Source organism: Lynx canadensis, chromosome D2 (assembly GCF_007474595.2).
Source record: "Lynx canadensis isolate LIC74 chromosome D2, mLynCan4.pri.v2, whole genome shotgun sequence".
NCBI lineage: Eukaryota > Metazoa > Chordata > Mammalia > Carnivora > Felidae > Lynx > Lynx canadensis.
Genome location: NC_044313.2, coordinates 5,340,294 through 5,357,092, shown reverse-complemented (window position 1 = coordinate 5,357,092; position 16,799 = coordinate 5,340,294). Strand labels below are relative to the sequence as shown.

General features: G+C 46.7%; 2 protein-coding genes across 6 annotated transcripts in view; one reads left to right on the top strand and one right to left on the bottom strand.

The window, feature by feature from the left end:
• Positions 1-16,799, top strand: part of DOCK1 (dedicator of cytokinesis 1) — a 528,429-nt gene that overhangs the window by 215,148 nt on the left and 296,482 nt on the right. The window lies entirely within an intron of this gene.
• Positions 3,314-16,799, bottom strand: part of INSYN2A (inhibitory synaptic factor 2A) — a 57,763-nt gene continuing 44,277 nt past the window's right edge. For both annotated transcript variants that reach the window (XM_030333993.1, XM_032595288.1), the window contains one exon: positions 3,314-5,227. In XM_030333993.1, the coding sequence (XP_030189853.1) occupies positions 5,044-5,227 (184 nt within the window). In that variant the 3' untranslated portion in view covers positions 3,314-5,043. The remainder of the gene's footprint in view (positions 5,228-16,799) is intronic.

The window sequence follows — 16,799 nt, the reverse complement described above, 5'->3', positions numbered from 1 at the left end:
AGATTTACATTCTGTTAATGGGGCCTTTAAAAATGTAATTGAGTGAGAAGGACTTTTAAGGATTTGTCTGCAGCCTGGATACCCACCAGAAGACCGGGAATCACTCATTCACTAAAATGAAAATGTGCCTCTCCTCAAGAAGGATTCCCTTGGAAAATTCTCCATGTAGGCTTAGGAAAGGGAAAGAGGCCATCTCCAACGTCTGCTTGCTCCTTTGACCAGCACCTCCTGACTCACTACACTCAAGTGAGGATGTTCTGCTGTCTCCACGCTGAGCGCCAGCCTTGGGGGACGCCGATGGGGCGGGGGTGCGTTGCATCACGAGGGCGGCGTCGCTGGTGGGGGAGATGTTGGTAGTGAGAAGCCAGCGCTTTCTCTGACCTGACATGCTTCTTTACTTGGAAAAGAGAAGAATGGAACTGGCCTGCCAGCCAAGAGAGCCCTTTGACCAAGACTCCTGACCGAATATTTGCACCGAGATGTGTTATGTGTCCATGCATGAACATTCGTTTTTGCGATGTTTATTCTAATGGAGTTGTGTCGGTGTGCTTTTTGAAGAATTCTATTCTTCAAAAGAAAGTAATAACATTATAAAAGTTTCAAATGGAGAGTGTCTGGCTCTTCTATACGAGTGTCGTAAAAAGGGTCTCTAATTGTATGTGTGCTGATCAATCTACTTGAAAGACCTGTGGCTTTTAGCAAAGGCACGGCCTAACGTGCTTGCGCGTGTGAGCCACGACGGCTTAATATATATATTTGTTTTCCTTCGGAATCGGCACAGGAGTTCTTTCTGCCTTTCTCACATTTCTAGTGCGTTTTCCAGGTTGGTCACTGCCTGAATGTACTGGGGAGGAGACAAACGCCACACCACTGCCTGGATAAAATATGCTGTGCTCTCTTTTGCATGTCGTACTAAACCACGAAGGTGTCTTAAGTCAGTACGTACAGTTACAAGGCCGTATGCTGCTTTTGCAAGGCCTTCTCGCCTCCCGGAATGTGTGCTGCACATTGTAGCACGACTATAGCGTTAGCATCAGTTAACCCCAGTTCACAAAACGGAACTCGATTTCTGAATCCTGTAGCTTCTCCGGGAAAGAGATTGGTCACACACCTATCTCATGCCAAATGTGCCGGTGACAGAGTTTTTCCCGATCAAAGAAGACATATTAGTATGGAAAGCAGCCTCTGTGATCTTTAGGTGACGCTGCACCTGTGAAGCCTGCCTTGCTTAGTAATCAAGTCAAATTTTACCAGCTGATAACAACGCTCCCTAAGAGTCCGTTCCCCCCGCGGTGGGCTTTATAAACACACTGCGCTGTTACAGATGGCGTGGGATGGAGACATTCACGACCTGGTTCTCGTTGGTTCGTTCTTGCTCTCTTCTACGAAAGGCACAGAGCAGGCACCTGGTTTTGAGTGTGCGTGGTCTGAGTTGAAATGCAGGGTTGTGTACCTCAGTTCTGCCTCCGATCCTACCAGAGGGAGAATGGCTTTGCAGGGCACGCACATGGTTGCTTCTGAGATTGGAGGCAGCCTGGCGCTGGTTTAGGAGCTCAGACAGCATTTACGCCCCACCTCAGGTCTCCACGGCAACGGACACCTCGGGAGCCCCACGGAAGTGTGGGAAACTCCTGCCCACATCCTCCATCCTTTGCAGAGGAAAAGGGTTTTCCCACACCTTGATTTCCTCTCCATTTACACTCTGCTGGGGCGGGGGGAGGGCTTGCGATCCAAAGAGCAGAGGCAGGGGCCCCAGGACCTCTCCCTGGAGGCCGGTCACACACCAGTCACTCTGGAAGTACCTATGAAGCAGAACATCCTTTGCTGTATGTGCTTGTTTGTAAGAGGGGACCTCTGTGGCAACCCCAGTTAAAGGGTGTGGTTTGAATGGTTGAAGAGTGTGACCCGAAGCGTCTCCCCAGGTGCTCCTGGCTGGTGCACCGTGTCTTCCTTCACACGCACGTGGGTCCCACCCATCCTTTCTTTTCACTGGTGAATGTGTGAGGGCAGCGGGGCCTCCGTCTCAGCCTTCAGGGGTCCTACCGTCTTTGCCGGTGGCCTCTGCCCTTATAGACAGCGGGAAAAGGGTGGGGACCTCTCCCTTGTGTCTCTGCCAGGGTGGCGAGGTGGAGATCTTTCACCCACCCCCAGAGAAGAGGAAAAGAAGGAGATGGCCGATCCCCTGGGACTAGGGAACTGCTTGGTGGCTGATTTGGAGAGAAGCTGTCTCCACGGGACCGTTGCAGGATTTGGCATGGAAAGACCGATGAGTTCACTGGTCTCTCTGAGGTGTTGTAAAAATTAGACACGAGTTAGTCAGATCCTACCGGGAGGTGCTTTGTGCCCTTAAAAAGTCTTCCTGTTCTCCTGGTGGCTGAAGCCCCCGCCAGAGTCCATGATCTGGAAAGCCCAGCCCGAGCTACACGTCAGCCCTGCCCCCTCCCAGCCAGGCCTGGGGAGCCTGCACTTGCCCGATGATTGTCTCCCTTCCTGAAGGCTAGAGGAAGTTTTTTGCAGCCCCAGCATCCTTCCCTTATTGTTATTTTCATGGATTACTTCTATTTTCCCAGATTACTGAGACCATGAAATAAGTTCAATATCCACACAAAACATTACCTTTGATTTTTTTTATTTAAAAATTAATAAAGAACTTAGTGACAAGTATAATAATTTAATCTCTATACGTAATGCCGTGTGTACATCTACATATGAGGGAACACTGTACTTTTTACCTTGGTTTTGTATCAAAGTTTTTACTTAACTCTTTCTAAGAGAAGAATCAGCATCTGGTAGTGACACATTGCAATTAAACTACGAAATGATTTTGAACATATTTCTTTCTCCTCTGAAGATAGTTTTATTTTTAAATAGGGTTTATCTTCAATTTCCTTCTTGACTCTGAACATTTTAATTTTTTTTTTCTTTTTTGGTCTAGACTGCTTTCAAACAGTGATGCCATTCTGTTTACTAGGATGCCCTCTTGTTGAGATGGATTTATAACACTCGTCAGAAAGCCACTAACACCCTTATTTCAGTTCCCCGAGATAGTCGGGATTCGTAAAACACAAGGGGGTATAACTTGTTGCAAACATTTTTATAACTTTAGTTAAAAACAGTATAAAATACATGAAACACATTTTTTTTTTTTTTTTTTTTAGTTTTTGTCTACATGAAACAATTATGCTTCCTTCAAGGTACGGGATCAACGTGCCTGTCCATTTCCTTGCACAAAAATATTTCTCAATTCTGTTTACTGGTATTCAAGGATTTCCACCCTCACATAATGTTTCCACGAGAGATGCGTGTGTTTTTCTTAAAGGCTACCTCCGCAGTATAGTGTGAGCAATCCCAAAGAATGCTTACGTGACACACGCTTCATTGTTATCCGGTCCAGGTCTGATTGCTGATCACTAGGTCCCTGTAGAATCGAAACACTTAGAACTAAAATAAATTTGCTGTTGAATCAGGAGGAAAATGCACAGCAAGAAATAGCTCCCGTGAGAAATGCAGGTAGAGATCTCTTACCAAGGGTCGCCACTTTGTTTTTGGCATCTAATCAGTGAGGTGTGCATGCCAGCATTAGATCGGATGGGAAACTTCTGGACAGAAACTTGAAGACTAGGTTTTCTTGTACGTTCACACAACTATTCCAAAGTTGTACAAAAAAAGGCAAAATAAGATCCCTACTTCCTCTTGTGAAAAGCAGAAAATTGATAGACCAGTCATTCCTAGACCAGGGGCTTTTGATTTCTATAAAAAAGATACTTGCAAAGGTGCAAAGTAATGAGTGAAAAAATAAAGGAACTAAGATTTATATTGCAATGTGTAATCAAAAGAGGACTCTCAGTGTCACTGTTTATTTAAAAAATACCTAAAAACATTTGATTCACAGCTTTCCCCTAGGTATGTCATTTAGTACAACTGACTAATAGGTTCGATGCAGGCGACGCTAAGTTTGTCGGTTGGCAGCAGCTAAACGAAACGCGCGGTTTCTCTTTGAGATGGTCAGGTCTTCCACACTTGTTACAGAGCGTAACGGATTGTATAAAACGTCTGGCTGCGCTTTGGGTGACGAACGGTGTCTCAGAGATTGATCCACAGAAACGCTTTCCGGTGGCAGAGAACACCCGTGATTTATTGGTGACTGTACTATCCGCCGTGTATCTCTATGTGTGTTTTCAGATTCTTGCCAGAATTTATCGTTTGGCCTTTGGGTACCCAAAGATTAAAAATGAGATCTAAGAAAGCTTAGTGTCCCATAGCTCTGACCCTGTCAACTGCAGTGATTAAAGGCATGTCCTGACTTTGGGGGACTCCTGGCTGCTGGCCGTTTGGAAAATGAGCAGTAAACATGTGGCAGGTCTGGAGATGAACAGAATGCTAAGTTTGAGGTGTCAACCTGACACTGAGATGTGGTCACTTGGCTTAGCGCTACAGCACATGAAGGCAAATATACATATAGTCACATTTGAGAGATTATTTATGGTCTCCGACCACTTGAAAAAATTGTGCTTTCTCCGGAATTTGATGTGCTGAAAATTGCACTCGCCCCCTGCTTATTTGCAAAATTAAACATAAAAATGAAGTCCTTTGCAAACATAAGGCTTGCTTTTTCTTCTCATTATCAAAAAAAAGAAAAAAAAGAAAGAAAGAAAAAAAGAAAGAAAGGCTTGAAAATAATTATGAGTTTTAGCTGTGTACAGAGTGATAGCCCATCGTCTCGCAGGCTGATGACGTAATACTTGCCGATCTGGGGCGGGGGCACAGAATTTTTTTTACCTATCCCCTTTGACTACATAAACTTCATTTCAGAGTTTACCTCCCACATCCACGAATTGCAGACAACAGCTGGCAAGGTGTGACGTGTACAACCTTGCTTCTGTTAATTATCTGTTCGTACAAAAGGCCTTTTTGGTAAGCAGGGTGGGAAGTGGGAAGCGCTGAGCCGGCCAAGGCTCGCTCCATCCTATTCGTTTTGGAAAAGGATTTACTTAACTCCAGTGGGTTTTCAAGACGGCCTTTAGACTCCAAACACCATGAGTTTTAAAGAAACCAGAGTTTCCATCTTCCATGCTTTTTAGATTCGGGTTTGGATTTTTGCTTGGGAGTTGCGGAGTAGGGCTCCTGAGAGTAAGGCGAAGGTACAACCTGAGTTTCCTCAAAAGGATGGAGTTTCCTCAGAACTGGCTGGAGCTTGTCTTCTTGCTGCTTAAAGTCCAGCTCCACACTGGGAAGAAGAGAGAGGGGAGAATTTAGTGCGTGATCTTCCCTATACAAAGATCCCCCTTAGTGACGGCAAAATGCTGTGCCGTCCTACGAGGGTAACGATCATTGGGATTATGTTTATTATGTGATTTTCCGGCTCGGTAGTGAGCAGTCGGCTGTGATCTATTGTAGCTCTGTGTCACTGAACTATCTCAGGTTCATTTTCCTTGAAAATCACTTACATGCTTTCGAGGCGAGTCTTTGAAGTTTTATTAAGGTACTCCATTGGTGTCAGAGTAGATAATGTGTTGGTGGAAATGAAAAAGATGACATCTGAATAACCCTTTTGCTTGTCTGGAGACTGCACACACATGCTTCACGGGATAGATGGATGAACAAAAGTAGGAGTGTTCGGGGGCCGTCCTAGCACATACAGAACAGGGGCGTGAAGGCCCTTTGCCTGCACACCTTTTCTACAAGATTAGAGAAATCCATGGATCTCACCTCAAACAACTGTGGCATGAAATGACCTTGGCTTATGTTCTTTGCAAAACCTCATCATCTACCAGACTCGTGAGAGCCACAATACCCAACCTCGGGGAAAACTGTGTTTGTGGGGTCAGTGCCATTGAATGTTACTCAGTTGTGATCAAAGACAGTTTTCAGGCAAGAACATGGTGTTCGGTGACGATGACCCCAAATCGTAATTACATTGCTGAAGCCAGAGTGTGTGGACATGTAGCCATGTGGAGGGACCTTGGGCAGTGGTGATGATGTTTGCGTTAGAATGACAGGACTGGAGGCGATTTTTTCTTATGAAATTTCTCCACAGCCTGCCTGGAGTCCTAGCTTCTCTTCATGGCTTTGGAAAACCCATTGTTGATCTCCCCACTAGTTTCTAGGTTATCCCCTTGGCCTTTGGGATAGGATGCCCTGGTCCACACTTTTCTGTGATGGTCCCAGGAGTGATGAGCCTCGTCTCCCTTCTCTCCACTCCTGTACCCTGATTATTTGCATGTGGGCGCCGGCTTCTAGAGAATTATGCTCTGTGCTCCTTCATGTCTGGTCTAGATGCTGACTAAATGTCAGTAGATTTCAGTAAAGGCTCCGTGGTGATGATAATACATGAGCTCATAACATTGTATATCCAGTGGAGCCGTAAACCATTTACAAACATGAAATCCTATTGATTTAGAGAGGCATTAATCCTAGCCAAATTTTGACATTTTGGAAAGACAAAACAGCAAAGCTGTATTATCTGGAGTTTTAAAAACAAGTTCAAGACCCATCTAATGGACCATTTTATGTTTTAAACCCACTGCTCCCTTTTTCTTAGCCTCAAAGACTATACTAGTACTACTGGAAAAATTAAAAATATTGTCAGAGAAGTTTATGGCTAGTTAATAACCCCTGCGCCCAACGCAAGAATTCTTCGCCCCCCTCATTTCAAAGGGCCTTTTTGAGTTATGGTGCTGTTTATGGGAAGGAGGAGGGAAGCTCGTGAACTCGTGCCTTGCTAATCTAGAACATGGGATAATGGAGGCACAGTCCCTCTTAAGGGCAGTTGTGGGAAGTGCAAATCTGCAGTTATGTGGCGTGGTGGGAAAAACAGGCCCAGCATCCTGCCTTTTCCTCTTGTTGCTGCGGGGGCCGTGCTGGCTTCGACAGGTGCCTGCCTCTCTATCTCCAGGTTCAGTGTCCTTTCCTTCAGGGAGTACAATAATTACTGCCCTGACAATTTCACTGCCTTCTGGCAAGGATTTCCCCCCGTGCCCCCCCAAAGAAAAGTCAGTGAAAAAGTTTCCTAAACTCTAAGATGCAATTCAGATATTACTTAATCCTTATTCTCTGTTGATCACTAATTTCATAATGGGAACAGGAGCGAGCAGTGATAAAGATAGATATTAAAGAATTCTTTGGCTTGGACCTTTAACAAGGAAAACAAGGACCTTGTAATTGAGTTTGTGAGATGCCGTGGTATCCAGCGTGGTGTGTTAGGTACAAAAGGGTAATTTTATCAGGCGCTTGGTTCGTATTGAAAGCATGCCTTCCAGATCATAACCACTTCAACAGTCCCAGATAGGTTTTGAGTTATCAGATGGTCAGGCGGGTGCCAGCATTTCCTAGGCCGACAGTACAGTTCTGGGTACCTCTAATTATTGAATTCCCATTAAGCAGCTACATTGGGATCCTGTTATTAACCAATTTATCACACCGCGGAACCATGTAATCACAGAGTAATCTAATCTGAGTTCTTGTTAACAAAATGACTCGACTCTATCTGTCGAGTTGATTCCTGTTTGCCCTCCCCCATTACTGAGAAGCTGCCCTCAGGAGCAGGAGCTAGAGCCGGCTTCTTTATGGAGGGAGGGTGTATGGCCACGCATGCCCCCTGGGAAAGCCTGCCATGAGACCGGCAGTGACCTTGAGCCATGCCCCCCCCCCCCCCCGCCACACACATGGCAGTAGTCTGCTGTGCCCTGGCTATCAGCACACATGATGCGTAAGTACCGGGTTGCCTGTTGTCCCCTGGGGGCCTTTTGTCATTGTGGAAGGAACACGCCAAGTCACGGGTTGATCTGACGAGGCAGACGGATGACTGGAGAGGGCAGTGTCTGAAGGTAGTAGTCTGGCCAACTGTGGCTGACATACAGCAGAGGTCCTTCAGTCTTAGCCAAATGGCCAGAGGGAAGCAGCCACCTGCTGTCCTGTCTGGAGCAGAGGACTTGGACAGAAGCCACCAGTGGACATAGGGCCCTCGGACTCTGCGCACAGACCCCAACCCGGCGAGTTATTCACTTATCCCGTGCCTGCGGGAGAGGCAGTGCCCTGAGTGACACTGGATGTGGGATGGGGCCCTGTGGCTGCCTGGCAGACCCCGTGGTGCTGGAGTGGTCACCACTGCTGAAGACATTACTATTGTCTTCGTGGCTCTTACTTTCTTCCCGCCTGGCCCTGGCATAGCTGGCCACTCCTCGTCCCCCTTCTCCAGCCGCCTCCGACAGGTCCCTCCACCGCCTCCTTTCTTTCACCCTCTCTGCCCTCACCACGAATACTTACTTATTTGTTTCCTGATTATTTTGCCTTTGTCCCCCAAATGCAGGTGCAGGGGACTGGGGGGAATGTGTCCCATCCCCTGTTCCCAGCACCCACAGTAGAGCCTGGATCATGGCAGTTGACTACATAATACTTACTGAATTGACAAGTGAACGCAGAGCGTTAAAAGACAAAGTCACCTCTGCTTTAGTCCTAGCTGCCTTGGGCTCTTCTGGTTGAGTCACGTGGCCCGTGCCCCCTGCCCCCTCTCTCCTCCCACCCTGAGCCCACTCCTTGCCACAGACCAACAGGGCTTCTCCTGGGGGTCCCGCCGTGGAGCCCGCTCCAAGTGGAATCTGCCTGTCTCCATTCTGTCAGAACATAATCAAAGAAGATAAGGAAACATCTTCTGCAACACACACAAGGATCCTTTTGGAGCTGGGCCCCACACTTTCAGACCCTACTTCTCTTTTTCTGGAAGAGTCTGTCTGAAGATCTTGGAAAGGATGGACGGGGTCCCTAGGCGCTCGTGAGTGGTCAGCTGTTCCCGTGCTCTGCTCAGGGGAGCTCAGGAGTAGTGTTTCATTCCTCCTGTGGGCTGGAGGAGGGCCTGGGCCACAGGTGGAGGTCTGGGTGGTGTTTTCCACCTTGTTGAGGGTGACCGGCCTCCACTGTCCAGTTTAGTCCTGCTTCCCTGGAGTGGTTCCAGCTCGGAGACATAACCCTGGTGGAACGAGCAGATGGAGACGTTTGTATTCCAAGTTTGGGCTGTAGACCTCGTAGTCCAGGTCCGTGGACTCTGCTGGGGGTTTCCACCGCTCTCTGCACCCGCCGGGGTCTGTGTGCCCGTCAGCACACATGAAGCAGGAGGCCGCTGGAACTGCCACCCATCTCCTGCAGACAGGGTCTGGTGTTCGTGATGCACTGTCATGGAGAGATGTAGGTCATGCAGAATGCTGTCTGTCAGGAGGATGAGCAGTCTGGAAAAAGTCCTGATTCTTGAGCTCCAAAGCATGAATGTGAAGGGGCTGTGGCCAGGCCAGCCTTACCTGTGCTAGGTGTTCTCGCCTTTCATGCTTGAGCAAAACCCAGACTGCAGAGTGTGCTGGGCGAGACAGAGTGCCCTGAAGTGCTGGGGCTGTGTCCAAGACATAAGTCCCCAGGAGCTGCTGTTATTTACCTTGACCGCTTCTCCATTCCCTGCTGCTTCCCCTTCTCCGCCAGACAATGAACCATTTCACCAAAGGCTTTGTGTTGAGAACTCCATGTGAACAGAATCACGCAATAGCACAGGCCTTCGTGAAGCCACGTGCCCTACTCCACGTGACCCACTGTGATAAGTGATTAAAGCAACGGGCTGTAGAGTCAACTTCTTTGGTTAATCTTTTAAAAGTGCAAGTTTTGGGGGCACCTGGGTGGCTCAGTCAGGTTAAGCATCTGACGTCGGCTCAGGTCACGATCTCATGGTTTGTGAGTTCGAGCCCCGTGTCAGGCTCTGTGCTGACATGTGTCAGGCTCTCCAGCTCAGAGCCTGGAGCCTACTTCAGATTCTGTGTCTCCCTTTCTCTCTGCCCCCCCCCCCCAGTCATGCTCTGTCTCTTGCTCTCTCTCTCAAAATAAATAAACATTTAAAATTTTTTTTTTAAAAATGAAAAATTTAACTATAGGGCTTTTCTTAAAATATTATTCTGTACATTTCCAAAGAAACAAAGTGTATCCTAACTCTTAGGCTGCTCCGTCAGCTGGCACCCAAGCTTTGTTTTCTTCCTGGAGACTCTGCTAAGCTTTGTAGTAACACCTCTCCCCCCACTCCCCTGTGCAGAGGAGTGTGGTGTAGCTTCTCCCGTCAGTGCTCTGCTTGTCTGATGCTCCTATAAATACTTGGACCTCGCCATGGTTTCTTTAGCACGCTGTCGCCAACTCCTCAAGTTAATTTAAGGGGAACGTAGTTAAAACATCCCTTTCTTCAGTCCTCTGTGTGGAGCAGTTAGGAGTTGAAAGCAAGTGAGTTTGGCTCCCAAGCATTTGTGTTTTCTGGAGTGGAGGAAAACCTGAAATCTCGGATTTCTCCAGCTCCGCAACGTCGGGCAGGCTCCGTAGACTGCAGAGCAGAAGCGTCTGTTTTTAATTCTCCCTGAATGAGATTGCAGAGTCCCCTTCGCTATCTGTGGCTCTGACTGACTTGCGCTCTGCCACTGTGGGTAAATCATCTCCCCTTGGGGGACCTGAGCTTGCTGGGCTGCGAAATGGTGGTGGACATGCGCTCTTCCACCACGTGGACATTCCATGGCACAACCTCGAGTGCAGAGAAACACAGTCATCAGGGTATGTGCTGGCTCTTGCTGTGTAGATCTGGATGGGACAGATCATGTTCCCCAAAGTGCAATGCTTTACGTATATAGCTAGAATCTGTAAGCTCCCTATCAGCACCATGGACAACGCCGGTGTTGTTCAGAGGGAGCCCAAGGTTAGGCTCTGAGTTTTCAGACTGGCTGTGTCCCTTGCCAGCTGGGAGAATTTAGGAAGTCTCTTCCTCCTGGGCCTTGGTTTCCATACACGACCCTGGCCACACCTCCAGGTAGTTGAAGAACCCAGACCCAAAATAGCCATTGTACTCTCCCAAGTGCATTGCCACTTGAATATCTGGGGGCATCATACATCCAGCATGTCCAAAATCAAATCTTTTCTCCAACCTATTGTCTTTTCCTTTCAAACACAGCCTACAGCCAGCATTCATCCAGGTGGCCAAAGCCACACACCTTGCCATCAAGCTTCACTAGTCCTTTCTGCTTCATCCCACCAGCTGGGTCAGTGGATTTGCCCTCAGCATCCTTCCTCTTGGGCCAACATCCACTACCCTTGTTGAGACCTTGAGAAGTTTTTCCTCTGACCATTGAAACTGCCAAGCAGTGGGCTTTCTTTCTCTTCTCTGCCTCCCTGTCTCCCTTCTATCTCGACTTCCTTCTCTTCTCTTTTCCTCTTCTCCCCTCCCTCTCTCTGTTTCTTCTCCCTCTTTCTCCCTCTCTCTCTCTCTCCCCCTTCTCTCCCGCCTCCCTCTCCCTCCCTCTGTTTCCTACTCCTCTACACCCCTCTCTCCTCTCCCTAACCCATTTCTCAGTAACCTTCCATAGTCACCTTCAGAAATCCTGAAACTCCTTGGCAAAGTCTGCTCATCCTTCAGCCTAGCTACATGACACCTCTTCTTTCTGTGGGATTTCCAGAATAACCACATCTGCCCACCCTCCTTCCTGTCCAAACTCATGTGGAACAAGCTGCCCCTCAGGCATCGTTGTCTCTGCATTTTTACTAGAGCATGTCCATTTCACATTGGATCGTAGCTGTTTTTCTCTCATGACTTTGAACTCATTGAGGGACAGACCCTATTTAATTCCTCTTATGTCTGAGGTGTATTTAATACAGTGTCAGGCTCAGAACATGCTTTGCTTCTGAATTGAAATAAACTGATGAACTCAATCCAGATCCCCTCACTTCTGACCTCTACAGAATGCTACTGTTCTGTTTTTTTATTTTACATTTATAATCTGTCTTCTAAATGAATATATACAAAATATGTTTATGTGTTAATATACCTATATTATATATTATCTGTCAGTCCCATGCCAATAGGTTCAAATATTAACAATTTATATTGCCAGCTTTTTAACCCTTTGAACATAGAACTGATTCATCATAACTTTGGATCCTTCCCTCACCATTATTTCACATAGTAGGTGCATAAGCCAAGTTTATAGAATCACTATAAGATGTAAAATACCAGAAGTAGAGGAGTATTCAATAATATTAATCCCTAAACTATAAGATCTCCCCCCTCCTTTCCTGGTACACTATGGCAAGGAAATTATTACAGTTGTAAAAACTAAAAACACTAGTCTGTTATCCTGCTATAATTATACGATGATCGTCAAAGTTATTGTTAGACAATGACTGTTCTGAGTGGTTCTTTATCTTGACTATACTGGAGAACAGCCCTCTTCCTTGGTGCTGGGCCTTGAGTTCTGTCCTCGATCTCCATCTTGGCTATGACTTCCTTTGGAGTACAAATACTGGTCTTGCACCCAGTCTTATCAAAGTGCCTGAATTTATGGGCTGGCCAGATGCACCAGGATCAAGGAACCATGTTTTAGCCTCTACAAATTGTTACCCCAGACAGGTCAAAGTGTAAAGACTCAGCCCTATTTATAACCTCTACCCATAATAATTTCTCGAGTCAGAAAGGGACCAGATCACTAATGAGACTTCGGATGGTATTAAGCATATTTACACCACATGCCCAGCGAGCCGCAGAGATCAACATTGTAATTACAAGGGACACAGTAATGATGAAATGTTAACCTGCCAACATGCTGCTGTCCCTGGCTTCAAGGAGGAGCATGAGTGTTTGTCTTTGGGCAGGAAGTGTATTGTAACTACAGTTAAGATGGAAGACATGAACTCCCCCCAGAATTGGTTATAGTGAGTCTGGCAGGTGCTGGGGGCGGGGGAGCAGGGAACATTAGGTGACCAGAGTGAGGTTGGCCATTATCTTGGCCATCACCTCATCTGCTCTTATCATTTTGAAGATGGGCACCTGTCTGCCGGAGAGACAAATGACTTCCTGGGGTCACGGTGCTGGAGGTAGTGTGCAAAGAAACCTGACCCCCCCCCCCCGCCCCAGCCACCAACCCAGGACTCGAATTCTAGATACTCCATGGAGCTCTCTCATTTCAGATCTGAGCTAAGGAATGCTATCTGCACTGATAGGAATTAATGATAGTCCCATAGCACAGGCCAGAAAACCATTATCTCTTTGTATGTGTCCTCTGGTGTCACCAGTGGCCATGTAAACCCCAGGCTCCCCAGTGTATCTCCAGGGATGCTATGTGTAAGTGAGGAGCTCTTTCAGGATGACTGATGGGAGAGCTGAGTGAGCTATATGGCCCTAGCAACCACTGTCTTTTCTAGTCACTGTGTTCCCCATGGGATTTCAAAGGATCTAACTCAGGGCATTGTGGTAGGGACCCAGTCCTACATTGAGCCCCTAGAAAAATCTCCATATTCATATAAAAATGAGTTACATCTATTTTCTCATGATATTGACAGTGCAACCATCCCCCCCCCCCGCACTCTCCCCTCCCCCCCCAGCAGTTTTGGACATCAGTGAATGCCTCCTTAACTATTCCCTTTGGGCATAACCAAAGGTGAGAGTTTTAAGGGAAGGGTTATCAATATAATCAGCCTTTCTCTGCTGAGTAGATTTTAACTGATTGCTTTACAAATAGTACTTTGAGATCAGTAATCAGTTTTCGGTTTTCCAGCATCTACTCTGTATCAGAGTTGCATTTTAGAATTAAGGTATTAACTAACTATTACAAAAACCCAAATCCATATATGTTGGGAGGAGGTGGGAGAAATCATATACTTTTAAAATTCTGATAGAATAGAAAACACTTGCATTATTGGCTTTGGGAATTTCCAGGGAGAATTCTGAGGTCCGTTAAATCTTTTTTTCTGACTTTTAATTTACTGTGTCAAAAAAATACTTCCTCATGCCAGACTCTCACTGCGCAAGGTATTATCCAGGGACTCCTTTCTGTCATCTTCCTCCTAGCCCATCATTCACCGTAAATACTAAGAGCAGAGCGCTAAATATTAGACAAAAGGCTAATTTCCTCCACATCAGTTCATGTTGTTAAAGAACTGAATCTACACCAAGTGGCGGTAATTAGAGCAGGACTGGACAGAGCACTTCCACTAAGAGATAATCACTAAATGACAAAGGCTGTAGAGATTCCACTCCAAGTGGGTTCTGGACAGGCTAGATTTGGTACCATTTATGCATACAAATGCAATTACCTCTCTTCACAATAAGACTTCATTAGTTATGAAGCTTACTGTGCTGGTGGCTGTCCTGATCATGCGTCACCCTCACCAGCTCTTTGCACTTTGTGCACTACACCAGAATCAGTAAAATCTCTGTGCACGATCTCATCTGGAAACTCTGCATCCCCATATGGGGCGCTCTTATTGGCGATGCTGTGAATTACCAAGGATGATTTGAGAGAATGCCACCCGTTAATTCTGTGAGTTCCTCCTCCGGTCTCATGGAAAGCTAAACTTACTCCTCTTTCCTGAAATCCTCCGGTCGTTTTGGAAAAGAACGTGCAGAATTCGAGAACTGCCTACTTGATGAGCAGTCAGAGATTGCAAGGTACTAGAAAGTTCCCAGCTGCTGTAAAGATGAGTGTGCATGAGCAGCGAGGCATCTCCCTCCATCTTTGGGGAAGCACTGGCTGTTTCTCTCCCTAGTTCCTGCTGGTCGTTCCCGACTCTGCAGTCAGAGGAGCCGGCTCTGTAGCACACATCTGAACCCTCCTCAACATGGTGTCCTTCCAAGATGATCCTGCCTCCTCTGAGTCGGCCCCCTCCCGGGTGGAACATCCCAGCTTCCTTCAGCTCCTTCTTATCTTTCTTCCTTGTATCTGTGGCACAAAGAGGTTCCCCTTTGTCAGAGCTCTGTTGTTGCAAGTCTTACCCTAGGGGGTGTGCGTGGGTTTATCTTCAGCCAGGTTACAGACTCCTTTCCAGCTCCCAGTGACTGGGGTGGAGCCTGTCGTTTCCTAGGAGTCCCGTGGAAATGGTTGCTGCAGAAATGCCTATAAGCATCCAATGGAAAGGGCTTGGGTATTTTACCAAAATAGTGGTTTGAAATCCTGCCCATTGTTGACCATCAATGGATCATATCAAATGACAAAATTAGGACACAGACAACATGAAAGTCTGCAAGATCCCTCCCTCATTGGTGTTGAAAACAAAGCAGACTTCCGGCATTCCTATCCATCCATATTCCTGCCTCCCGACTGCTCCCCCACGTAATTAGTGTCCCTGGAGGCCAACTGTGTGGTGGCCTTGATGTACAGAAATGGAGCAGGTGTGGGCAGTATCTTCCTAGAGGGTACAGTGGCCTCAGGTCTTGCAACTAATGGTGAGACTTCTAACACTTACAGGAAAAATTTAAATTCTGGTAGAGATGCTATTTAATGAATCTGGAATCAGCATCATTATTACCTTTTAAATCTTGCTTTCATTCCCAAAAGCCTCGGAATTGAGTTTGGCACATGCTATTTTCATAAAAATGTACAAATCTGAATTCAAGCCATTTTGTTGTGGTATTATTTTAGAAATTAACCACTTCAGTGAGGGAGGGAAATGGTGTGTTTCATTGTTCCTTCCTGAAACACAATCTGAACAAAAGGTGAATCATCAGGAGGGTGACTCAGCAGATTTGTCTGACTAGAGAATTACCAAGATAGGCTGGGTACAAAGGATTTTGAACTGCTTTTGAGCAAAGATTATATTAGTAATTTATCTCTAAAACATTTTCTGAAATGATTGCAGCGTATTGTGACAGGAAATACGGATGATTCGCCAGAAAAGTTTTGCTAAAGAAACCTGAAACTTGTATCTCTTTTAATCTTTGTTCATGCCGAGACGGTCTTTAATTAGAATTTCATAATTGGTCCAGATCACAATCCAGGGGATGTCATCTTAGGAAAAACTCTAATCATGTCAGCCACCTCCAAATCCCCAGTTATGGGAAATACTACTTCTGATGTTTGGGGTTTCAGTGGACTGGAGCGAGCAGGGCAATCAATTCGCTGCCTAAGAATGGTGGTTCGGCTGTGCATAAATCGATTTGCCAATGCAGGAACGGACATTCCTTGGGTGAGAAATGCCTTGTGACTGTCCACACTTCTCCTCCCATGGATACTTTCCGTGGAAGCTCGGACTCACTGCTGCTGTAAATCACTTGGAAATCCCCGACTCAACGAGCTTTCAGAGCCGGAAGGGACCTACCTGATCCCTTCGTGCTGTCCCTCGTGATATAGAGATTTGTCGGACACCCCACCCAAGAGAGGGGGTCGGGGTTCTGCCCCGACCTCTGGGGCGCCCCGGTGCCTAAGCAGCAGGCTCTGGCAGGCTGACGTTGCCAACCTTTGGCTTGTGGTACTGGCATCTTCTCTCCCTGAAATTGCCTCAGGACCTTTTGTCCTTTTGATGTTTCTTCCAAGTCCTGTATATTTCCACGACAGACTTATTTTTTACAGAGAAATATGTACCGCTGCTTGTGGCAAAGGTACACATTTATTACAGGACCGTGTTGATGAAACTGCAGGCAGCCGGGTCTTGAACGCGGCACCCTTTGCAGCTCCCCGGGCCAACTGCTACTGGAAACACGGTGGATTCTTATGCTGCTCAGAGAGGGGAACTGGGTTTCAAGTGCAAATGCAAGACAGGCGGGGTCAAATTCATGGACTTCCAGGGCTCTCTGCTTGCCAGGGAACAGGTATGACAAATTGCAACATGTGCATATGGCAGCTATGATGGCCCCTTGTGTTCTCCCAGTTCCTGGGATAACCGCAGTCTTTCGGCATTTAAAAATTTCTTTAGTTTGAAACTCCTTTAACGTGTTCAATCTCGAGGTGCTCTAGGCATCCTATGGGAAAAGGCCAAGAAGAGTGGCCAGGATGGTGGTATGGGGACTCATTCCCGAAGTCTAG